Here is a 27,563-nt window from a genome sequence, read left to right on the forward strand (position 1 = left end):
TTAAGGAAATTCCTAACAAATGCATACAGTTGGCACTTAGAAATATTCCTCCTTCAGATACATCCTTATTTGATCAGATTAAATTAAATACCTTAATTCAAAATTTTGGTGGGCCACAGCATTGGTTAAGTTCTCTTGTCTTAACAGACAAAAATTCAGTGACTCCCTTTAAAAGGAAGGCTTCTTACTCAGCCTCAAACTCATTCCCCAGCACAGCCCCAAAGAAACCCAAATATGAGGCTCCTCGGAGGAACTTTAATTTTCAGGGTAATGACTTCAAGGCCAGAGGCAAAGGTAAGGGGAGAGGTAAAAAATCTTCCTTTCGTGCCTTTGATCAGTCAAGACAGTGACGCCAAACTGGGGTTCAAAGGGGGCCAATTAAAGAATTTCAGGAAAAGGTGGGAGGAGCTCGGAGCAACTCCCTTTATCCTGAAGGTTATATCAGGGTCTCGGATACCCTTTGTTCAAAGACCTCCTTTAGTGTACCCTTCACCAGCAGTAGCAAAGAATTATGCTACAAAGCCATCTGTGCAGATGACTTTACAGATCGAGGAGTTGAAGAGCTTGGGAATATTGGAAAAACCAGTTTCTTTGACTCCCGCTTTCTTCTCCCGGGTATTTCTAGTAAAGAAGAGCGATGGTGGCTTCAGACCCATTTTCGACCTTCGCGAGCTGAACAGATTTGTGAAAACCAAACATTTCCAACTTATCAGTCACGTAACAGTACCCGAGTTCCTTCAACCAGGCGACTGGTTGATAAAAGCAGACATATCTCAAGCTTACTTTCATCTGCCTATAACTGCCTCCCACAGACCATTTCTGCGCCTCTTTTACAAACAAGAAATGCTCCAGATGACCTCACTGCCTTTCGGCCTATCATCAGCCCCAAGGCTTTTTTCAGCAGTCACTTTCTGGGTCGCGGAGACTCAACGCAAGAGAGGGATGCGGATTCTGGTGTACCTCGACGATTTTCTCCTGGTACACCAGAATCCCTCCAAATTGGCATCACAGGCCGCGGAGGCTGTGGACCTTTTGGAGTTCCTAGGATGGAAAGTCAATTACTCGAAGTCAGCTCTGACTCCTGTGAGGTCACTAGACTTTCTGGGCATCAATTGGGATACAGAACAAAATATCATGTCACTTCCAATCAAGAAAAAGATGTCAATTTCTACTGCCTTAACAAGTATGTTAACTAAGAAGACTTGCAATCTTCGGGAGCTACAGCGCCTCTTAGGGCAGTTGAATTTCGCATGTTTCGTGATACCGAGAGGCCGACTTCATTGTCGGCACCTGCAGATTTTTTTACGTCAATTTCCTCGCAATCTGCCAAAAGTAAAATTGGACATCCCGCGGAGGGTGATGAGAAATTTACATTGGTGGCTCGGAGCCGTAGACCTAACAACTCCTATTCATTCGGTAGGAGTATCCCATTTTCTGACCACCGACGCTTCAGACATCGGTTGGGGTGCAGTACTGGACAAGACGACAATGTCGGGCTCTTGGACAACTCAGCAGAAACTATGGCATTGCAACAAAAAAGAGATGTTCGCAGTATTGTCTGCAGTAAGAGGCCACGCGAAGAGTCTCAGGAACTCACACGTGTTGCTACAGACAGACAACAAAACAATTATTGCGTACATTCGCAAGGAAGGAGGCACTCACTCGATAGGCTTGCTGTCTCTGACGTTTCAACTCTTGACCCTTCTAGACAAATGGAACATAATTCTATCTGCACAGTATCTCCCAGGCAGATACAACGCCATAGCAGACAGACTGTCAAGGAGACGCCCAATACCCGAGTGGCATCTACTGCCTCTAGCTACCCGGGAGATCTTCAGGCGTTGGGGAAAACCAGACGTAGACATTTTTGCGTCCAGAAGGTCGGCAATAGTACCAGACTACGTAACTCTCGATTCACGAGACTGTTTCGCCATATTCGTAGACGCTTTTTCAAGAGACTGGAATTATCGGTTGGGGTGGATATTTCCTCCACCAAATCTAATACCAAGGGTACTATGTCATCTCAACAGGGCGAGAGGCACCTACCTACTGGTGGCTCCGGATTGGAATCAACCCTTTTGGAAAGCAGATCTCCAGGCTCGAGCCCTGGACCAACCCATGATTGTACCCAACTTGCACAGAGCGCTAGTGGACCTGACAACAGGGCGTCCACCTCCACAGATAGACCAGTTAGCTCTGAAGGTTTGGAAAATTGGGGGTGGGCGGACAAGATAGCCACATGGTCGCAGGCTGAAAAAGACCTTCTCAAAAAGAGTTGGCGTCGTTCGACTCTTGACACATATGAACCAGCCATTAAGAGATGGATAACTTGGTGTAGCGCTAGAAGCTCAGACCCGAAATCGCCCAGACCAGAAGAGGTAGCTCAATTTCTTGCTGACACCTTTCTAAAAGAAGGTTTAGCTTATGGCACGATGCTGGTTCATAAATCAGCAGTGGCAACATTTTGTGGACAAAATAGTGTAATATCTTCTAACTTTATGGTGAAACAAGTGTTGAAGGCCATCAACAATTCTAAACCACCATCATTTAAACCACCAATTTGGGATGCCAGACAAGTGATAGAGTGGCTAAAAAATAACCCCAACAATAGTTCATTATTTGAAATTGCAAGAAGAACTGCAACAATCTTACTCCTAACGTCAGGGCGTAGGATACACGACCTAACTTTATTAAGAATATCAAAACAACATTTTACTGATGATGGACAAGATATTTGTTTTTGGCCAGTATTCGGAGCTAAAACTGATAGTGGATCTAGACGCCAATCTGGTTGGAGACTTCTACCTAATCAAGAAATTAATTTATGTCCAGTTCGTTGGATTCGTCTTTTGATTCAAGCATCTGAAAGTAGGCGGACAGAAGATATAAAGCATCTGTTCATAACAATAAGAGGTATACCAAAGCCAGCTTCTAAGACTTTAATAGGAGGATGGGTGCGGTCTGTACTGAAGGATGCAGGAATTGATGCCTCACCTGGTTCATGTCGATCAGCAGTAGCTTCTTTGGCTTGGCTAGAGAATAGGCCCGTAGAGGAAATTTTAGAAAGAGGTAATTGGAAAGCTATAAATACTCTAAGAAAGCATTATTGCCGAGAGATTGATACACAGGAACGCGAATATGATTATAATTTATTTGATAATTTTAAAACTATTTAATGTGATGACTTCATTGTGATTGTTTTGATCTCAAGTAGATTTATAAGGCATTATATAATTAAAATTTAGATTCTGCTTCGGAGGCTTTGTATGTTAAATTTTATAGTTAATGTTTTTTATCTTTAATTGTTGCAGAGAATTTATTATGTTGTTTTTTATTATTTGTAATAATAGATAAAGACTGTTTTTAATTAATTATTATTATTTTTTCTTTTGCTTTTGTTTGGGTCAAATTTCTACAATTGCATTGAATAGAAATTGACTAAATTAGGTATATTCCTAATATTGTAGAAATAAGATAGAGTCAGATATTGGAATTTTATTTGCAGGAGGATAGCAAATAATAATTAATAAAAGTTATTTCTTTTATTTATTTATTTTTTATTTAATGAAGATAATAAGACTGACTGTAGGTTTTATTAGTATCTACTCTTATGTTCGAGACATGTAATTTTTAACACATTAATTATTCTGCTTAACTCAACATTGCGTGTGTTTATTTGTCACCAGCAGATATCAAACACGTCGTCTTCATAATGCGATGCTGTGTTTTCCACAAGGCACATAATATAAACGTTTTACATAACAATAAAACGGTTATTATGTGCCGAAAGAAAACACAGCATCGCAGGAACGCTCTTCCTGGTGAATACTCCAATGACTTTGACAGGCCGGTTCCCGCCTTGCGGTGACAGAGCATACAAATAAGGCAAAGGGTTAATGTGATTCAGCTTAAAACACACAGGCGTAAGTAAAAATATAAAGGTGAGTTAACACTGCTTCTTCATAATGCGATGCTGTGTTTTCCACAAGGCACATAATAACCGTTTTATTGTTATGTAAAACGTTTATATTATTATGATATATCTCGTAAGCTAGTAAACGTTTTAATGAACTATCCACATATATTGTATATTATGTTTAACTACAAGGACACATCATCTTAGTTCCCAAGAATGATGGTGAATTGGCTATAAAACATATGGTTAATAGTTATTATAGTACCAATGTATATTGATGGTGGTGACCACTTACCATCATTGAGCCCATTTGCCAGTCTATTTTATATTATTATTGTTGAACGAAAAGTGAATGACGTAGTCAAGTGACGTCACCACAGTCAGTGAAGTGAGGTCAGTGAAGTCATCTTTCAGATAAAAATCATTGTAAAAAAACATCCATATTGGGTTATCACGGTGTCAAATTAAGCTGTCAATGGCGTTTTTGATTTCAAAATATTTTTTGGCATATAACTAAAAGTTAGAGCCGAGATGGTGCAGTGGTTAGAACGCGTGCATTTTAACCGATGATTTCGGGTTCAAACCCAGGCAAGCACCACTGAATTTTCATGTGCTGAATTTGTGTTTATAATTTCATGTCGTGCTGGGCGGTGAAGGAAAAGATCGTTAGGAAACCTGCATGTGTCTAATTTCAACGAAATTCTGCAACATGCTTACTCCACAAATCCGCATTAGAGCAGCGTAGTGGAATAATCTCCAAACCTCCTTAAAGGGAGAGGAGGCCTGAGCCCAGCAGCAGGAAATTTACAGGCTGCTAATGTAAAAAAACTAAAACTTAGTTAGTGTTCGATTATAATATACACGAGCCTCGTATGTGAGTCTGCACCACAAATATCAGCGTATTTACACACTTAAGAGTATTTAGGTTATTATTTAACGGTCCTTAAATGATTATTATATATGTAAAATTAAATATATATTTCAATCTTTTGAACAATCAATGTCCGACGATTACAATCGGGGGTCGACTGAGGTCAGAAGCGTCTGTCAAAAATTATGATTGTATTCAATTACCGATGATACGTAAGCAGTTTCATTTTAATAGATTTTTTGTAGTAAACAATTAAAAAATAGAAAATAAGTCTAAATATTTATCTATACATATATAATCAAATTGGAATGTCTGTTTGTAATATTAAAATAAACGCTTTTCACTAAACGCATATGTATGTATACACATAACAAAATAATATTTTATACAATTTTTGTCTGTCTATTTGTTCCGGCTAATCAATGGAACGGTTGGACTGATTTTGACGGTACTTTCACTGGCAGATAACTGATGTAATAAGGAGTAACTTAGGCCACAAAAATAACATTTTTGTTAAATTCAAACGCGCACAAAGCAGCGGGCACTGCTAGTAGTACAATAAGATGGTGATGTTTGGCAATAAAATATGTAGGCTCGTATATGAAGAAATTATACCTAAATGAATATATACTCGTATACATATATATCGGAGCGTGGGTACTTTGATTGTTGATTTGGATAATTAATGAATCCGAGTAGTTGGCAATAATGTTTGATGGCTGATTTACTTTTAAGAGCGGGTCACCCCGAATGGAGTTGTAAGTGTCATGGCAACGCGAGTCGTTATGTTTTGACAGGCGATTCGAATGAGATGGTTGCTTGCAAACCCATTTGCTCTTAATCGAGATGAATTATTGTAATCCTTTGATATTATTGTGGTGTACGATTATTGAATCAATTAATACAGTAATTAGACGATATTAAATACGTTTTATTTTGTTAATATCTCCATTGCACACCCACATAGTCTTCCAAATGTCGGATCAATCCCCGAACCCAACTGTTCGGCATCCTGCTCCTCCGACATATATGTACAATAAGTAAAATTAGAAAATTAGAAAACTTCAGCGAGGTTTATTCTCAATGAAAATAATTTACATTCGAGATGAAGTAACAAATTTAAAATATACATTTAAAAGTTAAAAACAACTCGGAGATATATTATATCGAGAAGAACCGGCAATTGTGTATTATATCCGGATTATGTATTATGATTTCAATGTATTTACTTTTAAATTTCGTATCTAACTTGTATGAAAATCGACCAAATTTAAAGTCCTGTATTGTTATCGTCTGACTGATTAATTTATTAAATCAAGTGTTCGCCCGCGGCGTCGATCGCGAGTGTAAGCAGGACGGTGGTGCAGGTGTTTGCTACCCTTTGAGCTTTTCTATACCTCTGACGACGTGTAGTAAGTCACCACTAGTCAAAAAAAATCCCGTGTTCTGTAAAAAACAAAAAAAAATTCATCGCACTGAAACGGTGCATTTACCGACGGTAAAAGTAATCCTTGTGCTATCCCAGACTATAATCTAACTCAATGCCAAATTTCATTCGAATCCGTTCAGCCGATTATAATTGAGTAACAAACAATTATCTATCCAAACTTAGTATTTATTAAATTATTAAAATATGTATTGTTTTATTTTATTACTGTTTGTTTGTTTTTTTTTACTTTTATTTTACTTTATCACGATTGTCTTGCAACGCATTATACTATTAAATAAATAAATAAATAAATATTGGACGACATCACATACATTACTCTGATCCCAATGTAAGTAGCTAAAGCACTTGTGTTATGGAAATCAGAAGTAACGACGGTACCACAAAAACCCAGACCTAAGACAACATAGAAAACTAATGATTTTTTCTACATCGACTCGGCCGGGAATCGAACCCGGGACCTCGGAGTGGCGTACCCATGAAAACCGGTGTACACACTACTCGACCACGAAGGTCGTCAAATTCATTCATTTGTATAAATCAATAAAAACAGTAATTGGATCTATTTTCGAAATACTATATCTTAACGTAAATATATTTTATATATGGATGCCCTTTTCATAAAAACAAATAAACATATTTAATTGTTTATATAATTCAAAAGATATATCGCTGTCCCTTTCCACGGTTTTGGGTATTTAATTTTCTAAGCCAGTTATATTTATTACTTTTACTATAAAAAGCAACTAAATTGATTTCAAAAAAAGAATTTGTATAATGAAGTCTTCATATCGTTTTACATTTATTAAGCTGCGATTGATTCAGAAATTCACGTCCTAGAGGTCTTTGTCCGGCTGTGGCATATTTACTGGATATTATAACTTTGAGGTTAAGCATTTAAATATATAACCGGCAAAAATGCTATAAATATAAAGTACACAATACCCTTTTGTAACGATACCGTCGCGTCTCACAGCCCACTTCCGTCAAACATCTCACGATTCTCGAAAATTCATTGTCATATTACGAATAACGCATCATTTTTGTTATGAAAACATACGACGAATGGTTTGTTATACAAACGCTACGACTATTCCTTATTAAATATAAAATGTCTACTGTGACGAAAATTGAACGTTTTATTTTTATTACATTAAATCAAGATCCGGTTTAGCTTAGATAAATAAAATTGAAACGAATGTCGAAATATCTCGATTATACGAATTTTGTATCCAATGTTATATCCACATATTGTCGATTAAAAATCATTATTTTTAATGGACTATAATTGTGGATAGGTTTCGGTCGGGTCTATCGTAGTCCTGCACGAAATTATTATTTTATAGTTATTAAATTGATCACGGTTTAAATATTATTATACTTTTTGAGTAAGAACCCAATACAAGATGTATGTATAAGCAAGGAATGAAGTTGAACTATTTCGTAATTAAAGATATTATAATCCTAAAAATTTTAATCATTGTAGAAATATATTTTGTTTTAGTTTGAGAACATTTAGTTAATCAAACAACATTAGTCGATATACAAACGGTCAAAAAATATATAAATCCAAGAATTGATTATTAGTATAGAAACACATTTTTTTATAATAATATAATATGCATTTTATGTGTGATAAAACTATGGTCGAAAATTTATGTTTGTACAGGTAACACGACAATCAGCAATTAAAATAACATAAAACTTTGAATTAACATAAGCTTAGAACATATCACGCGGTCGTAAAAAATAAAATACACAAAAGATACGCACTTATTTTGTTTTATGGAATGAACATTATATTTTATAGTTACAGAAGGTATATATGAACACTGCAATACACACAGAACTGTACCAGACAAGCAAATCAGCCGTATAATGATAAGACGTGGTTACCTTTTGTCTGAAGACTGGCACTGCAACTAATATAAGCCATTCCTCGCAATACTGCAACTCCGTCAATGCGTAGCTAATCTTGTGATTTAAGATATGACTTACTCAACCTATTCTAATCGAAAAAGGAATTTACTAACTGAGATTTACATATGCCATACGGTTTGCGAATAGCTCTGTTATATTATGCACTACAAACAGTTCTTACTTAATATATTTTATTGCTGAAACAACATTGTTTTAATTAACTATTTATAGTCGTTTTAATTTTAATTGAAAAGATGACAACTTCGCTGATACTTTTTGACACACGCCATTTTTTCACGAATCAATAATTAATAACGTTCTATATTCAAATTCCAGATCTTGATTATATCTCTATCAAAGTTAATTATTTGTCATAACTCGTCTTGTAGAAGTTTATTGGAACAGAAATCGGAACCCAGAAATACAGAGTATGATGGTAGAATAATGAATAATTAACCATTAAACTAATCTGGATAAAACCCTAACACCGCTAAAGTTATTTTTATCTTCATATGTAAAAAATACTTCCGTGACCCGCGTGTTATTTAGAACTGTATGTTTCATCTAATTAGGTACGGTCATTTCGCCTTTGTCATTTTATTCTCAGAAAAATGCAGTTTGAACAAAACGGAATTGTGTCAAAGTCTTCTGACAGGGTTTCATTACCAATAAATGGTGCGGTGTTTTTTTTTATTTAGTTATATACACATGTTTTTAAAGGTGTATATAGTTATATGTATCAAGTATACAGTAGTTAAACGTGTCTTATTGTACGATCACAGTCTCAAACTTATATTGATGTCATATAATCTAACATATATATATATATATATATATATTTTAATTGTAATATGTTGCCATAATGATAGAAAAGCAGTGAAGAGATTTAACCTACATAATATATGATTTAAGTAAAACTACTTATAGTTCCATTGCTAAATTCGAGCATACCTATTTTATTTGGCGGTAGGGCTTTGTCTGGGTAGGTACCACCCACTCATCAGATATTATCAGCAGTACTCAGTATTGTTGTATTCCGATTTGAAGGGTGAGTGAGCCAGTGTAACTGCAGGCAGAAGGGACAAACATTTTATTTCCCAAGGTTGGTGGCGCATTGGCGATGTAAGGAATGATTAATATTTTCTCTCTTCTTGGGGATATGGCTTGGAGCTTATACCACCAAGTTGCTCCATTGCGGGTATTTTTTATTTGTCACAATATGCAGGTTTATTCAAGAATATTTCATTTCACCTGTTTAATTTTTGATCTATTATATCCATATTAGTAATCCACGCTCAGACATATGACTCGTACAGTTTCATTAATTTTAGATTGCATACTTTTTAATTATTTGTTTTCTTTCCCGAATAATTATTTAAATGAAATTTGAAACATTTATAAGTATTCACCGATCTATTAATAATTTATTAACTAAATCAAGGTTTATTTTTGATAAATGATTATGTATATATTTGCACTACTTATAACGACACGAGTAACATACATACTATATACTATAAACTATATCAGCCTTCCATGTACCCGCCATGAATAAAAAAAAAATTACTATTAACAAATGATATTAAAATTCAATGACCTTAATCCGATCACTTCTCAGAAATATAAAAAAAAAAAAACATAAAACAGTACAAACATGTCTTAGAATATATAATTCGAAAAATGAAACCGTCAGTAATAATTTTATAAAATCATAACGTTTATCAATAACGCGTTAATTAAATATGAAAATAATCGCATTAAAAATAATATACTTAAAACAGTCATCATTAAGTGTCAAAGACATAAAATCATTAAAGTCATTAATACCGTTCAACCTGGTCCCTCCAATTACGGGCGATCATTACCAACGGAACAAATGACGCACTGGTGTGAAAAACGTAGCGTAACAGGCAAAAAAATATAATTATTTTGCAAAATACTTTTTCTGATTTTAAAACGAGATGTAAATAAAGAGTCGACACATATCTTTGCAAATGTGTTACTGTTTCTTTTAATGTTTCGTACGTTTTTTACGTACATGTACATGTACACACATGTAATCTTGCATATATTTACGTCACCAAATAACATGGATTTCCTTTGATTCATTTTTATTAAACTTTATTTATAGGCTTGTAAGTGTACTAAGATTTATATAAAGCATACTTGGTGGTAGGTCTTTAAGCAAGTCTGTTTGGGTAGGTATCACCTACTCATCAGATATAGAATATCAGTACTCAGTATTGTTGTGTTCCGGTTTGAAGAGCGAGGGAGCCAGTCTAACTACAGTCAAAAAGTACCAAGGTTAGTGGCGCGTGGAATGATTAATTTTTCTTAGAGTGCCATTACCTATGTGCAGTGGCGACCATTTACCATAAGATGGCATATTTGTTCATCGGCCTACTTATATAATAGAAAAAAATCATAGGGTAACAAATACATGATTGTTAGTACTTTCAGTATATGTGTACACAGAAGGACATAGTAAATAAGTAATTGTTATACCGTCTATAGGCGTTAATCCTTTGATAAAGTTTTGAAAATAATAGCGAATATTTATCGCAGTGCAAATATCTGCCATACGTTCTACGTTCTTGTAAATACATTCAAATCTATCCAATAATTATCCTGTCATAACTAAACAGAACCTTTGTTTTTGTTGATTTTAATTCATCGATAATAAAGTCACTCTTTATATTAAAAAGTTGCTATCTTATTAGACTTCAAGTCCAAATATAAACCCTAGGTCAGATCCATTTAAGTTATTGGTTTTCACTGTCCAGAAATTCTCAGTAGCATCAATTTGGTCCCGTGCCTCGGAAAATACGTAAAACCTGTAAATGTTTTCCTAAAATTACATGAAAGTCTATTCAAATTATGAGAATTTATCCTTTCAGAAGAAAATAAGTTTTATCCAAGAAGGAGAGGGTCAACCAGCAAACCGCTATTACCAAAACACTGACGATCTAACGCATCAAAGTGAGCCAGAATCGGGATGCCATTGAAGATGTCTTTACAGTAAAACTCAATAACCCTTCAGAATCGTGGATCAAGCCCATTGAGACCGGGGCATCGAAATAAGAAAAACAAAGATCACAGAAACTAAAAATATCTATTTGCAGATAGAATTTCTATTCTAATGCTACCTATTCAGACGATGCTGAACTTGGTTCTACTGCCAGTTAGTATTGTAAAAAGTATGTATAGGTAAAATAAAATATATGAAAGTTTCAGTGAATTTTTTTCACATATATGTCAAAATTTCTTCAACAAACAATACGTTGGAATGCATTCAGAGCAACGGCCCTCGACTTCAATCATGTGACATCGGGTTGCGTCCTAATTTCTTTTGCGGTCAACGAACTATACTGAGTGCACTTATACCTTTCAGAATAAATAACAATTATTATTTTATTTCACTTATAGAAATATGAATTGGTTATCGAAAAGGCATTTGCCATGAGGAATTTTTGAAAAAGAAACAATCTGTGATTTCGTTTTTTTTTAAATTGCCATAGTTTTGCTTGGGATTTTTTTATAAAGTTTTATTTAGGTTCAGTTGTTTATATGTGTGGGTTAAACCTTAATTTCCATCTAATTTCATAAAGCCGTTCGAGGTGAATATTTATTAAAAAGGTTAAATATTAATCATTTACTGCGGAACTATATTCAGAATCAATGATTTATATTGCAGGGAATAATTCTAATAAATTCCAAGTAATAGATTTCCCATTGTGTTTGATGATTTCGCCAGTGATCTCGACGTAGGTGACGTGATGACGTAAGCTACTTTCGGAAAGATTGGTTTTGGAAAGTTATTTTTTCAAAATTAGGATACGCCAAGTCGATATTAAATAATATTTATTTTTTTACTACATTTTTGTTTAATAAAATCGTTTTGCATTCTATTATATAAAGAAAAGGAAGATATCGTCAGCATTGAGACAGACGGACGCGATACTTCCGATACATTTAGATAAAATTGCAAGGTCTACTTGTCTACGGTCTTGAAACATTCATTACTCAGATTCTATTCCTAAACAAAAAATACGTATTTGATCTTTTAGATTTATTGATATTTTAAATAAATATTAAATATTGGACAACATCACATACATTACTCTGATCCCAATGTAAGTAGCTAAAGCACTTGTGTTATGGAAATAAGAAGTAACGACGGTACCACAAACACCCAGACCCAAGACATCGTAGAAAACTAAAGAATTTTTTCTACATTGACTCGGCCGGGAATCGAATCCGGGACCTCGGAGTGGCGTACCCATGAAAACCGGTGTACACACTACTCGACCACGGAGGTCGTCAATTGATATGTTAGGTCTTATAAATGTGCAAAAGTTTGTAATTATCCCTTTGACTAAATTCCAGTCAAGCCGGTTAATCTGTGAGATTATAAGTGCACAAGAAGGCAAACGAGAGATAATATTTTGGAGCACATGAGCGCAAGCGGTGCAGATACTATTCCTAAAAAAAATCATTGATTTGAGCTCTCAGATTTAATAATATGGTGTTGATTTAATAATGTGTGTTTAATAATAATATGTGGTATTGCAAAAGTATTAATAGTTCGAAATAATAAATTTGAATAAATTTCAGTAAAGCGGGTTATCTTATCATAAATTTTCAGATCAATGATATATTTTATTTTCTTTTCCTCTCATAGTCTGATAGTGTGATCGGACTGAAAATAAAATAAAATACGTAACCAACTGTTTTAAGTGATTTCCGCGGATAAGGAGTTAGAGAATAGCACCGCTAATTTTCTACCGTTTAGTCGTCGTCTGTTTCTAAGAAATACTTGACAGAAAAAAAATACATTTATTTTTTCCAACTCGGGAACTGAACACAAATCTTCCGAATACCGAAACCGTAAAGGCAGTTAAACCGTAAAGCAATATTTGGAAATAATAAAAAAATATCGAAATATTTCAGAAGACACTTGGAAATAAATTTAATTGGCACATACCAAAAGTGCACCGGAGTTATATGATTGACTTTATAATTGATACCAAAAAATCTGTTGTCTGATTAAGAGACTCGATATTCCATTATTCATTTACCCTTTCAATTGGACATAGAAGAAAAAAAAACAAACAAAATAATTGTCGTTTAACAACAATTTCCCGTAGCTATAAACGGCTCATAAATTTAATTACTTAATGCAAAATTTGATTTACAACTCAATGTGTGGTGGGACCGACGAAGTCACACAACGGCCGCAGGAATCGGCAATCTGCCAAAAATCTCGAATGTACCGAAAAAATAGGCCATTCGTAATTTTAATGGGCAAAAATAATAAGCTGGGCCGATTTATCATTGGTCGGATGGTTCTGTTCTTGATTTTTCATACGTTTTGGCTTTATATCGCTATGCTATTGCCAAAGAGTTAAAAGATTTAGATTGGGTCTATTAAATTATATTGCTTACTATGATTTATTTCGATATATTTATTAAATATATATGCCTTAAAAAGTATTTTGCTTATAGAAAACTAGTTGTCCTTCTGGATTCGTTCGCATTTTGGGAAATGATCATCAGATTTTGAAATAACAAAACAGCCTATGTCCTTGGAGTTTATGCTGGCTCCATACCAATTCTTATCAAATTTGGTTCATTGGTTTGGTCGTGACAGGGAAACAGATAGACACACAGACAGTGTAACTTTTGCATTTATAATATTAGTATAGATTGTAAAGAAACTATATTTAACTTGCTAGATGTGTGTTGTTAATACATTGTGTATCATTTAGCTTTAAACCGCGATTGTACCCTTTGCGCCTTGATGTTTCAGCAATTTTATAAAAAAATATTCAATAAAAACAGTATTATTGAATTAAATTTAAACTCGGCCTTAATATCTAATATGATTAGCTTACAAATTAATTTATCTATTTCATTCGTTTTTTTGGTTCATCTTATTCACTTCATGGGTTAGATTTTTCCTTCAAAATGAGGCTGGATCACTTTAGAGATTAAATAAACCTATCGATTTAAAACATGATTATCTATATCGGATTTACATCGACGCAGCAACGAGGAACATAAGCAAAAGTAGGAGGTCAGGTAACCAGCTTATTTATATTCTAAAATTAATGTTACTATTCACTATAATATTATCAGAGAAAGACTTAGACTGCCTGATAAGGCCACAGATCCCAAGGTTCCAACTCCAGGTAAGGCGAGAAAAGTTCTCAGTAACAGCCCCGGCCGGAGTCTGGAAATTGGAAGTCGGAACTGTGTACAGTCCCATTATATCGGAAAGCACATAAAACCGTTGGCCATGCGCCTGATCTCTGATCCTCTTCTTTCTTTTATGAAATATAGAAGACAGAGAGTAACACTATATATGCACTATAATAAGTCGTGCGTTGTTGGCTGGTGACCCTTGAGATTATCAGCCGTGACCAAAATCGGTCACGACGATATGAAAATCATGGAAAAAAAAACATAAAAATGCAAGATGCCGTAGGACATCCGATTAATATATATAATAGGTACAACGAAAAATACGTTCAAATAAAACAGTATATTGAGAGAAAGAGATAGAAAGATCGCCTGGAGGCCTAACACTTTTTCCTTTAGTGAGGATTTTTGCCTGTTTACTCTACTGTAAGCAGCGTTAAAGAAACTTCATTCCAAAAACCAAAATATAATTGAACTTTGAACTGCTCGTTTTTTTTTTATTATTATAATTTATCATATTAATTACTCTTAAGCTAACATTCATGTAATATTATTATAACGTTAAAAGTAAATAACTGTCTTGGCAATAGAAACATCAAAGGCGAGGAAGGTCGACCGAATTTTGATCCTAATCCGAAATACGATATTCAATAAACATTTTCGAACTTTGATTAAATATTCATTCGCAATATAAATGTTAATTTTATTTAAAAAAAAAAAAGTATCTTGTAATATATATTTACCGTCGAATAAATTTGTTAACCTTCGATGTTATTACTTGTCCATTTTCAAAATAGGTCAATTTCAGGTCAATTTGTGTATTGTGTTGTTTCTACTGATATAATTTTCCATTCATTGATTTACGTTCCAACTAACATTGGTGTAGCGTTGTGGAATATACTTAAAGTTTAATTAGAACTAAACCCAACAGTGGGATATTTCCAGTTACATATGATTTTTTTTTTCTTACTTAGTTCAAATTTAGTTTTTATAGAGTGAAGTTTTAATAAATAAATAATTCATTTAATTTATATAAAACTAAGTTTATTTCTTTTCCTTTTACTTTCTAAAAAGCCTTTGAGAATCTTCACAATCCCTCCGTAGCGTAAGGCAATCATATAATGCAAGGGTGACATGTAGGTAGACGGACGGCCGGACAAAAGGCCCTCGTTTGAAAGCAAGAATGCGCTTCTCACTTAGTTTATTGGACAACTACATGAAAATGTTTGTAATTTTACAAAAAAAAATATATACACTCATTTCGGAATAAATAATTTTTCATGTTATTTTATTTGAAATGAGACGTTACGTTTGATCTAGATTCGAAAAATGTTTTTTTATTGGATATTTTTATTATTTTTGTATTCATATGCAATTTATCATGTTTCAAAAGTCATTTGTTGTAAACTCATAATTAATATAAATAGTAGTTTTATTGATTGTATATTTTATAATATTGGACGGTGGGAACTTGGTGGTAAGTGATCACTATCGCCCATAGACAATGGCACTGTATTTTTTTTTTTTTAATTTGGTCATTATTTCGGAGATTACTAGCTACATATATAAAAAAAAAATCTACCTCTTCATAATATTAGTATAGAATACGCCGCATTTATTATTATATATATAATATACAATTTTAATTTATTACATGTCAAAAAATATAGATTTAATAAAGCAATTATGAATCTTAATAAGGAACAAGTGCATTGAGTGTCGACGTTATTAAATAATTCAGAATATCTTCATTACTGCTACACAAAGGAATAAATATTATTCGTTTGTTTAATAATACTGTAACAAAGGAGTCTACATTAATGTGTTTTAAAAATTATTATGCTGTTTTCCTCAAAGCTTGTTATTTGAACAGGAATTTGCACAAATTATCCTGAGGATATATAGCTATATATTTCAGATGCATTATATTATCAGAGTTGCATATATATGTGACAAATTTGTATGTTAACGTTGAAAGTTGGAAACTTATTAGCAAAGTTTAAGGTTTCTTTATTTAATTTTACAGTCTTAATTTGATGGATGTTTATTTATAGAGCCGAGATGACCCAGTGGTTAGAACGTGCGCATTTTAACGGGTTCAAACCCAGGCAGGCACCACTGAATTTTCATGTGCTTAATTTGTGTTTATAATTCATCTCGTGCTCGGCGGTGAAGGAATTTCAATTCTGCCACCTGTGTATTCCGCCAACCCGCATTGGAGCAGCGTGGTGTAATATGGTCTAAACCTTCTCCTCAAAGGGAGAGGAGGCCTTTAGCCCAGCAGTGGGAAATTTACAGGCTGCTAATGCTAATGCTATTTATATTGACATATTTATGTATGTAACAAGACTTATTTAATTGTAAGAGTTTTAATCTATATTACTTGTACTAAATATATTGAATACGATTGTGATATCAAATTAAATAATAAAATTGTCTCGTTGTCTAAGACTAAAATATGATTCGTTTAACAATTTTGACATCAGCCTTTTTTTGAACGAGACGCAAGATGAGTAAGTTTTGTGAAATAATGCTGTAGATTTTATTTATATAATGAATTATGTCAATAAATTTAGTTGCATAGTAAACATTATTGTTGCATTGGTTTATTTGTTGTTTAATTTATATTATTTCTTTATGAGTTAAGTTATATATAGTAGTCGAGATGGTCTACCGAATAGGGCACAATGATAACTGACGTTCGAGAATGTTCTCGAGTGTCTTCATCCTTTTGGGACATGTTTATTTATAAAATTGCACTGGGACAGCGTATTTCGAAGGATTTTACTCAATGATGGGTTAGGTTTTAGGGACATTAACAATTAGTTTCAGCAAGCAGTGACCACAGAAATCACATGGAATCACTACCCAATAATTTTCATGATAACTGAAGAAGTTATTTGTTTGTCGAAAGAAAACATTGAAGTCGGTAAATGTTAATATGATTTTGCCCATAGTGATATTTATATATATTAAATGTGTATCGTACACCAGGCATTTGAGCAAAAGGTAAAAGAGGCGAAGATCGTTCTGCGAATCGTATCTTAAACTATGACCGATCATGACCGCTCTAAATGAAAACGATGAATTTTCTTGGCGGCAGAATATTTGGTACCAAAGCTTTCATGCTTGGGAATGCACTTTAACATAAAAAGGTTACATTTAATACTATATGTGTGCACGTACACAATAAAAATTATGAAGTTTTAACGACACACCCTAACCACCCCTTCGTGTTTACGTACAGAACGAGACATGTCTAATTAATTACCACGATGAAGTTAAATTAGAACTAGATTTATAATTAATGAAAAATAATAAAATAATCTCTCTAATTCGAAATTTAAAAATGAAATTAAAAAAAAATTCAAATAACAATAAATAAATAAGTAGATTTAATACTATCTTATTTAACAAAGGAACTGGTCTTGGGGTTTCCGTTTATAACAGAGAGAAGGGCCATAATATCTCAGATTTCATAATCGGCATAGCAGTCATACTATAAAGAATGATTTTGAAAAGGGCAACATCTGCAAATTTCCTGCTATTGGGCTACGACCACGTCTCTTTTTGAGGAGACGGTGGTAGTTGATAGATATAAATGTCATTGGTTCACATGATCTAACCTCTGATCAACAATTCCGCATCTCGCACTGCCTATTCGTAGAGTTAACCATTAATGGCTCATTTTCAGTGCCCTTATTCATATTTATTTAAAATACAGTATCACTACAAGCGAAGATATACAAACAACTGCTAGTTAAGTTAAAAAAAATCAATTACTCTCACCCGCAGATTATAACACAGAAGCCACTAAAAATGAAATGATGGCGATATCTGATGATAGATTTTAATTTGACTAATGAAAGGTCATTGCTCTCCTATATTAGAACCTTCTTGGACTTGCTTTATTACATCAAGGCATACTGGTTATTGTATGGTTGAACATTTTGAATTCCATGATATTGTGACTTTAGCAGCTGATTTCCATAACGTTATCCCATAAAGCCTGTGGTCCGTTTAAATCCCATCAGAGCTATGTGTCCTTAAAATTGAATTAGTAATAATAGTGGCTTAAATATCAGTATTGTAAATTGAAGTGTAATAAAGCACCAGCTTGGCACGGACAATTCAGTAAATAAAGGATTCGTATTCTATTGTGAAAATAAGGCTTAGACATTTAAAGCATAATAAATCTTATTAAGCCGAGATGGCCCAGTGAACTTGGCTAGAAATCGTGAACCGAAGATTCCTTGACGAGATGGACATGTAATTGTATTTATTCATATTGCGCTTGGACGTGGCGAAAATCATGGTGAACATTGTATGAAAATCTGAAACGTGGATAAATAAACTAAAAACATTCTTATCACAGTCGTACATAATCCAGCTTACATACCATTTGAAGGCTAAGAAATATTATAAGATTACTCGGTAGTAGGGCTTTGTGCCAGTTAGGTAGCACCCACTCATCAGATATTCTACTGCCAGACAGCAATACAAACTATTGTTGTGTTCCGGCTTAAATAATGATTAAGAACTACCAGATATACCAACTTAGTGGCAAAGTCCTAAGCTATAAAAAACGAGTAAATACAAAAGTTTGGCTGCTCGTTACTAAATAATATTCGACTCCGTACGTTATTGCATTTCCTGCATTGCTTAATAAATTACTTTTTCTCAAATAACCAAATCTCCACCGTATTTAACAGTTTGTTGTATATTTAACATTTTTTTAAATTCTACAGTTCAGATTGGTACACTGTCCGAAATATTATGCAGATATTTTATAACAAAAAAAAAACAGTCATTGCAGTTCATTGTAAGGCATTGGCCAATTATTCAAAAAAAAAAAAAACAATACACAGAGCGAAACAGGGGAGGTAACTGCTATTTAAACGAATATTCGTTACATTCAAACATAGAACAGTGTATCACGAAAGCATTGTTTATACTGACTCAATAAAAAGAATGTTTTGTAAAATAAAATGTGTAAAGTAATTTTAGTAGTGAAATATCGTAGTCGCGTGTCGGCTCGCCTATAAATAATAGATTAGCAAGCGCATAAAACGCTTCTGGTCAAAGACCAAATAATTATGCAGTTGTGGTATTTAGTTAATAAGTAATTAATATTTTATAATTAAATCATATATTACTATGTGTATATGGGTAATGTTTTATATAGATTGGTTTGCAACTGCCTGCCTTATTAGGTTGGTCTGCATTTTTGCTAAATCGTGAGAAGAAGGAAACAAATATAGCATATTAATTTGAAACCAGTTACATTCAACTGATCTGAAATACGAACTAGATTTATAATCGTATATGTAAACAAGTTAAAAAAAACTTGCGTATTCTAGGCGCGTTGAATGCATACTTCGTTGCTATATTTGTAAAAATAATATGAAAAAGTATTTAGTTTATGAACGAAACTGTTTGATATTAATTATTTACCTCCCTATTTATTCGTTCAGCTTCAAATTTTCCCCTTAAAGGGGGAGAATGCTTTAGCCCAGCTAATAATTTTTACTTTGCTAATTATTTATTTATTGTTTTTTTTTTCAACATCCGCTGAACGTCACTTGATGATTTTTTTTCCCTAATTATATCGATGTCTAATATATGATATATCTGCCAAATAATCTTTGCGTCTTACTCGATATCCCCTTTTCTATGCAAACACATAAAAGCTTGTGCATTTCAAACAGAAAAAAAAAGCTACTTGAACCCTATGCAAGTGCACGCACGAATATTATAATTCTCCTTATGATATACGTGAAATGTTCTGAATACAGTTTTTTTGCTTTGCTTGATATTAAAGTTTTATTCAACGTATAGTCGGCCATACCAGCTTCAAAAATAACTATAATATAAACTATGTTACAATTTTTTTATTGATTTTATTTTAATTTTAATGAATTACCTTGGAAGTTGCTATGTACGGTGAATTCCACAGGCTTACTCATCTGGAAAATTCAAGGCATTGCTGTTGGGCAATTGAATGTGGTATACAGATGGACTAATTAAGATACCTTTAATTTTGGTTAGCAACAAATTTGGGATAACCGACGATTAGAGGACACTAAAGGCAGACAATTCAGTCAAAAGAATAATTGAGTCAACGGAGGGTGAAAAGTGACTTTCAAGCTGGTACTGTAAAATCTACTTAACTAACCCACGGTTGAAATCAAATGTCATATTCTATTGCCAAACAGGCATACTTCGTATCATTGTCAACTGATTGGACGTGAACGTTGACGGAAAAAATATTAGTTCGCAAGGTTGCAGGCGAATTGATGATATGACAAGTAATTAACATTTCTCACTGTAAGAATGACAATGGACACTGTTGAACACGGTGGCCCATTTGTCAGGCCGCCTACGATCTATTAAATTGTTATTACATAAAGTCGAATCCTGATCATTGCAATTTAAAATATGAATGTTAAAAAAACTGTAGAATAGCTGATGGGTGTTAATACCCACCAAAATGAGTATGAAGCAAAGCTGTATCAATGATGATGATGTCAATATTGCCTCATAAAAATTATTGGGGTTTCTGTCAACAAATAATCTCAGTAGCAATCCAGAGTCTAAAATATGTAAGTGTTCATTTATGTGTCTCGAGAATATATAAGCTCTTGGTTCTGCGCCTGAACTCTTTCCAATCATATCAGATTTTCTGTCCTTTTGGATTACGAGAGTTTAGTAAAGGTTGCACCTGCAAGCTTTCCAGTGTTGCATATGTTAAGGCTAGTAGTAGTCGCTTTCCATTAGGCGAGCCTCCTGCGCGTTTGCAATTGGCATTACCTACATAGACGGCCTCGTATAAAGCCCGACCACCAAGTTATAGTCTGAGTATGGGAATAGAGGCGCACTTGTGTTGTGCACACACTTGTGCACTATAATTTTTTGTCCATAGTTGGTCGATCTGATAGTCGAAATTTGTCAGGAAGAAATCATCATCATCGTGGTGGTATTATCGTCGCATTTATAGTTCTTTGGTATTAAACTGACATACTTAAGAGCAGACTATAGGATTTTGGAATACTAGCGTACTGTCTATTTCTTTATCGTATTGGAAATTAAATAAATAATAAATATTGGACAACATCACATACATTACTCTGATCCCAATGTAAGTAGCTAAAGCAAATGTGTTATGCAAAATCAGAAATAACGATGGTAGCACAAACACCCAGACCCAAGACAACATAGAAAACAAATGAACTTTTTCTAAATCGACTCGGCCGGGTATCGAACCCAGGACCTCGGAGTGGCGTACCCATGAAAACCGATGTACACACTACTCTTATATATTACAATATCTAAAACCAGTGAGTTTCTTTCGCCACTTTCTCGGTGATAGTTTTTACTTTAACTATCAATAAATAATAGTAAAACTACAAAATTGAATAAATTAATTTCAATTTGAAAAAAGAAAAGTAATTTTCACCGTCTAAAGTAATTAAACCATTTCATTTACTAATTATATGAGTTGGCGTTTAAAAATTTTTAATTGTTTATGCAGTTCACATCATGTTAGCGACGCCCAGCTATTCTCTATGGGATAATATTATGTATGGGTGTGACACTGCATTACCATTGCTCATATTTTACAAATTTTATTACACATTCCTTAGGATTTATGACTTTACTTTTTAATTTACTATCGAAAATACTTTAAAAAAAAAAACATTTATGCGATAAATAATATTATTAAGCTTTCAGATATCGTGACACAAGATCGTTATTTTTTTATATTAAATATATTCTGAATGGTGCGTCTGAACATTTAATTAAACCAAAAACATCGATAACCTTAAACTTAATTAAGACATGATCATGAAAAAAAAAATCGTTCTGAACAAAGCAAACGCAATATCCGTTGTACATGATCCATAAAAAAATATACAAACGAGCAAATACTGTTTAAATGTAACGCTTTCATTTCAGCACTTGCCGCCATTTTGTTGAGACGCTAAAAAAGCGAATCAGGGAAATGCCATTTTCGTCTGAATAGGTCAAATGAGGTGATAACTGCAACGGGACGGGCGCGGAACGGGACGAGTGAGAAACAATGGAACTTTACGTGGCCAATTAAACTTAACGGCTAGGAAATTAAGTCGGTATCACGGGACGCCCGTCGGCCATTTTCTTTTTGCAGCGCGTCCGTTCCCGCGCTTTTCAACGTCAATTGACTTTTTATACCCTAGTTTATTAAAAGACTAGCGCTCTAGCGGTCTTATCGTTTAAGTTTTATTTAAAATGAAATGTCTTTTACTATATTTTTTTCTTTTAGTTTTTAAGCGAAACATTTTATATATACGAGAAATGATATTTATTTTATTACTTAACTATTATTTACATTTAAATCATAAATATAGTAGTTGTTGTTTGTTTAGACGAGGTTCCTTCTAAATAAATGTAAGTATATATTTTAGAACCATGTAAGTTTACAATAATTGTGGTAAATTGTATATGTTTAAAATAAATTCAGTACCACATATTTTATCAACTAACGCATACTTTACAAATGTATAAATAAATATATATGTATATAATTGATATACACGATTACTAATATACTCAGAAGTCAACCTTGAGAAAATTATGTTTAAATAATAAGCGCATTCGTCTGTGCGTAGCAGTCAAGGGCAAACCTTGCACTTTCAGCGATAATACGTGTTAATTGTCCTATAACGTTTTATTCACAGCACTAATGCATCTTTGGTTTTTTACGTTTTCTATTTGCACGTGTTAATAATTACTTTATTTTTAAATACATTTATTTTTTTATTTTTGGTTTATTTTTTTATCATATTTACTTATACTTCTATTGTTTAGTTGTAATAGCTTATATAAAAAATAATCGGTGAGTTGTTAGATGTTGTCTATTTCTATCTTATGTTAAAAATTTATATTATTATTATACATGCGAAAGTGTATTGCTGTCTGTTTTACCTCTTCCCGCTTAAAGCGCTGAATCCATTTGGATGAAATTTGTAATGGAAATAGTTTAAGTCCAGAAGGACATAGGCTACTTGTTCAATTCGGCCCTCGAAGGAGTTAAATGGGTTATGGTTTATGTGCTATAGGTAAAGTTGTATAAATTTCGCGCAGGTAAAGCCGCTGGTTCAACTAGTTGTTAATAATTACGACTTTGGACAGCAAAAACCTTTAAGTTAATATCGTCGGTTCTCCTAAGAGAAAATAAACAGTATTTCGCTTTTTGGACAAGTATTTGACTATCGATATAAGTCGTATGTGCTTTTATGTGTGTCTTGTCTTTGGGGAAGGTACCCCAATTATGTTTGATAAATTGTATAAAAGAGAGGCTTTCAAAGGGCTCTATACAAATTAATATCATATTTATGTCCATATGAAGTGGGTAAAGTTAATTAATATAAAATATTCAATAAATTCGATTCACTTAAATAAATATTAAATGAAACTTTACCTTTACATCAACGGTTAAAAAATTAAATCAAACGCTAATATTATTATTTAAATAATGTTCGTGTAATTAAGTTATAATGAGTTACAGCGCTCTCATGCAGCGCTTTCAAGCCGTTGAATTTTTCCAATGTATGCACATATGAATTAATTCGTTAAATATTCTGCAGTAAATTAATATAAAACTTTAATTGGTCGTTTAACGCAAGGAATATTGCATTTTATTTATTTAAAAGAGGTAGGCAGACTGGCGAATGGACCACATGGAACAGTCATTACCATCCACAGACATTGGCGCTGGGAGAAAAATTAACTATTCCTTATATCACTTCACCACCATCCTTCAAACCGCAATACAATTGCCGTTTGGTGGAACAATATCTGATGAGTTGGTGGTACCTTTCCAGGCACGCCTTGCACAAAGCCAACCGCGAAGTAAATAAGCATGGTAAGTTATGTGCATATTTAAGCCAAATTATTGCACAATTCATCATTCAGTTTAAAGCTAAAGAATTACATAATTGTCGAGGTTATCAATGAGTCCGTTTTCAACCACCGCTGGACTTGCTTCTTATCATTACAACGGTCCTACATTAGGGTGTTTTAACAACGTTTTGCCCTTTTCTCATATACTAGCGGTACTGATACTGGTCAGTATCAGTTGCTTTATTTAATTTTTTATATAATTATGTATTTTAACATCACCTATTAATTTTAATCTTACACGAAATATAAAAGAATACCTGATTAAATTAAGTATACGCTCATAAACGAGGTCGTCTTTTAAATGCCTAATTCTAAAAAACACCACTAAACCAATATACTAAGATTATATAAGTACTTATATACTAAGATTATATAGTCTTAGTATATAAGTATCTTAGATTGACATATTCACTTGCTTTCAATTTAAAATATTTACGTGACGAGCGTGAATCTCATGTTGTTGTAATATAAATATATGATATAAAGTACGAAATTATTGCTTGTTGACTTTACATACATTACATTACCAGCCTGTAAATTTCCCACAGCTGGGCTAAGGCCTTCTCTCCCTTTGAGAAGGTTTGGAGCATATTCCACCACGCTGCTCCAATGCGGGTTGATGGAATACACATGTGGCAGAATTTCGTTGAAATTAGACACATGCAGGATTTCACACGATGTTTTCCTTCACCGCCGAGCACGAGATGAATTATAAACACAAATTAAGCACATGAAAATTCAGTGGTTTGAACCCGAAATCATCGGTTAAGATGCACGCGTTCTAACCACTGGGCCATCTGCCTTGTTGACTTATATATATATACAAATAATATACATTTTATTTATTTATTTAATACAATAAGAAGAGTAACTACTGAGTTTATTGTCGGTAGAATCTACTTTCCGAACCGGTGTTAGCTTTACATTTAATTCAACGCTAACCTGACGATTCAAAAGGGCTACTATGAGTCTACTTGAATAAAGAATATTACTATTTTGACTACGTATACGTTATATTAATTATGTTATTTAAGAAAATGGTTAACTACTCAAGTCCTTGCATGGTATTTTATTTAGGCAGTCTATGACCGGGTTTACATTCATTTAATCCAGTTAAATTATGTTTCAAAAGAGCTTAATTGACCAAACTATTTTATAACAACTATTCATTCTGACTCCGCGTGGGTGAGGGTCTATATAAAACGTTCAACAAATAACTATTATATACTATAAAAAGCATCTTTGATTATTTTGGACATCTTCAATCATTTCATTCAGTTATATTTCAGCCAATTAGACAATACCATTATGAATTGTACATATAAATTCTCATAAATCACTTCGTCCATTGGTGGAAATCTTATTATAATCCGTTCGGTAGTTTTAAGTTTATCAAATTCAGACAGAGACATACGTACTTACAGATGCGAGGGACTTCGTCTTATAATACTCAGTGTTTTGATTTAATATGCCTGAATCACTAAAAATTAACTCAACTCTTAATGCGTGATTTATTAAGCGTTCAAAATTATAATTTAATTATATTAACATATATACAATGGCATTATTACATATACGATACATGTTGAATATAAATGTATGATAATATTGACGGTGTTAGTTAAAGAAAAATTAAGATTTATAAATGTAATCTTAATCAATTTAAATTAAAAAAAAAAAAAAAATTGCTAATTAAATAGGTTATATTATTATTATTTTTTTATTATAAGAAAGTCGTGATTATATTTGGATTTAAAGTTCCTGTATATTGGAGTGCATTAATTAGAACTCTGAAAATTATTTACAGCTGATTGTCACTCGTCCGTTTAACTTGACGCAAATACAAATAGGGTGTTATTTGCGAATTAGGTTTAATCTTTTATGTGATAATATTCATAAGAAATTGAAACAGCTAAACGACACCCAGTTTATAAAAAAGTTAGTTTTCACCTACGGATTATAATACAGATTATGGAGTTGGCGGGGGGAGGGGTGTTAGATAACCTTTTGTAAACCCCTGATAGATTCATGATGATCGGTTGCGTTATTGACTCGTGGGACAAACGTTGTGTTATAAACAAACTCACTTTTGACTTTACGTAAATAAAGATATAAAAAACAATCGTAACTGGATTATCAGAGTAATGTGTAATGAATGCTTATTGAATATTCAAGATAGTATTTATTTTATTTCGATAAATCGCTTTTCGCAAATTTTATGACAAAATGCCGGCCCTAAGGCGACTGGCCTTAGCATATTCAGGGCCACGCAACGCAGTGTGTTGCACTCAGCTTTGCCGCAAATCATAAGCGTTAGCGATTTTAATTCTTACTGTAATATATTTTAATTAAGAAAAATAATTTTGATAATAAACTATGATTCTGTCTGAATATGAATGAATGTAATAAATTTATTAGGTACTTATTACAAGAACCAAATTATAACTAAAAACTATTTTCTATCATGAAATAAATCTATATTAATAACTAATAAATTCCAAAGACTCTTGAAAATTACAATAAAAAAAATATATATTATTTTTTTATTATATGTATTAGCAAACTGAACAACAGATAGATAGACGACTACAAAAAATATTATTACAGAAACATAAGAATCTTTAAACGGAATATGATTTAAAAATTAGCGTTCACAACAAATAACTACAGTCGTCTCTGTTTTTTTTTTTTTTAAATTTTTAGTGAGTTTATTTCTACGGTGCCATATTTTATTATTTCCAGTTCTCATCAGAAACGCAGAAGCTGTAAAGTATAGATAATTTATATCCGCTGTATCTTTTGACTTACACCACTCACTAAGACGTGATAATTTCGGCCAACACTGAAGGTGAGAGCTCCGTATTTATAAACACGTCGACTCGTATAGCTCTTATTGGACTTCCTGCTGTTTGTTGCTCATAAATCTAAATATAACTGCTTACACGATGACATGGTTCGCCTTGAACCTGTCCATCAGATGTTCCTTTTTTAATTATTTTAAGTGAAGATCTATTAAAAATGTTCTAATCTAATTTTCAATTTGCGTCATTGTTTTTCTTTTCTATAAAGGTTGGGTTATGAGTATCTGTTGTCGACTATAGTCGAGACTTTATACATTCTTCGGATTTATCTTCCAACTTGTAGTAAAATATATAAATAACTTAGTATTATTTTTTAGAGCAAGTAAGACACATAAGTGATCACTACCACAACATTGCCAAAACACCACAAATATTAGAAACTAAATTGTCATGTCCCTTGTGCAT

The 27,563-nt window shown here is 33.1% G+C and overlaps 1 protein-coding gene across 1 annotated transcript in view; it reads left to right on the plus strand.

The window, feature by feature from the left end:
• Positions 1-234: 234 nt before the first annotated feature.
• LOC125070670 overlaps positions 235-27,563 on the plus strand; it is a 37,235-nt gene continuing 9,906 nt past the window's right edge. The window contains exons 1-2 of the mRNA XM_047680619.1: positions 235-1,880; positions 1,943-3,069. Coding sequence (XP_047536575.1) covers positions 235-1,880; positions 1,943-3,069 — 2,773 coding nt within the window. The remainder of the gene's footprint in view (positions 1,881-1,942; positions 3,070-27,563) is intronic.

The sequence above is a fragment of the Vanessa atalanta genome, chromosome 17 (genome assembly GCF_905147765.1).
Source record: "Vanessa atalanta chromosome 17, ilVanAtal1.2, whole genome shotgun sequence".
Classification (NCBI taxonomy): Eukaryota; Metazoa; Arthropoda; class Insecta; order Lepidoptera; family Nymphalidae; genus Vanessa; species Vanessa atalanta.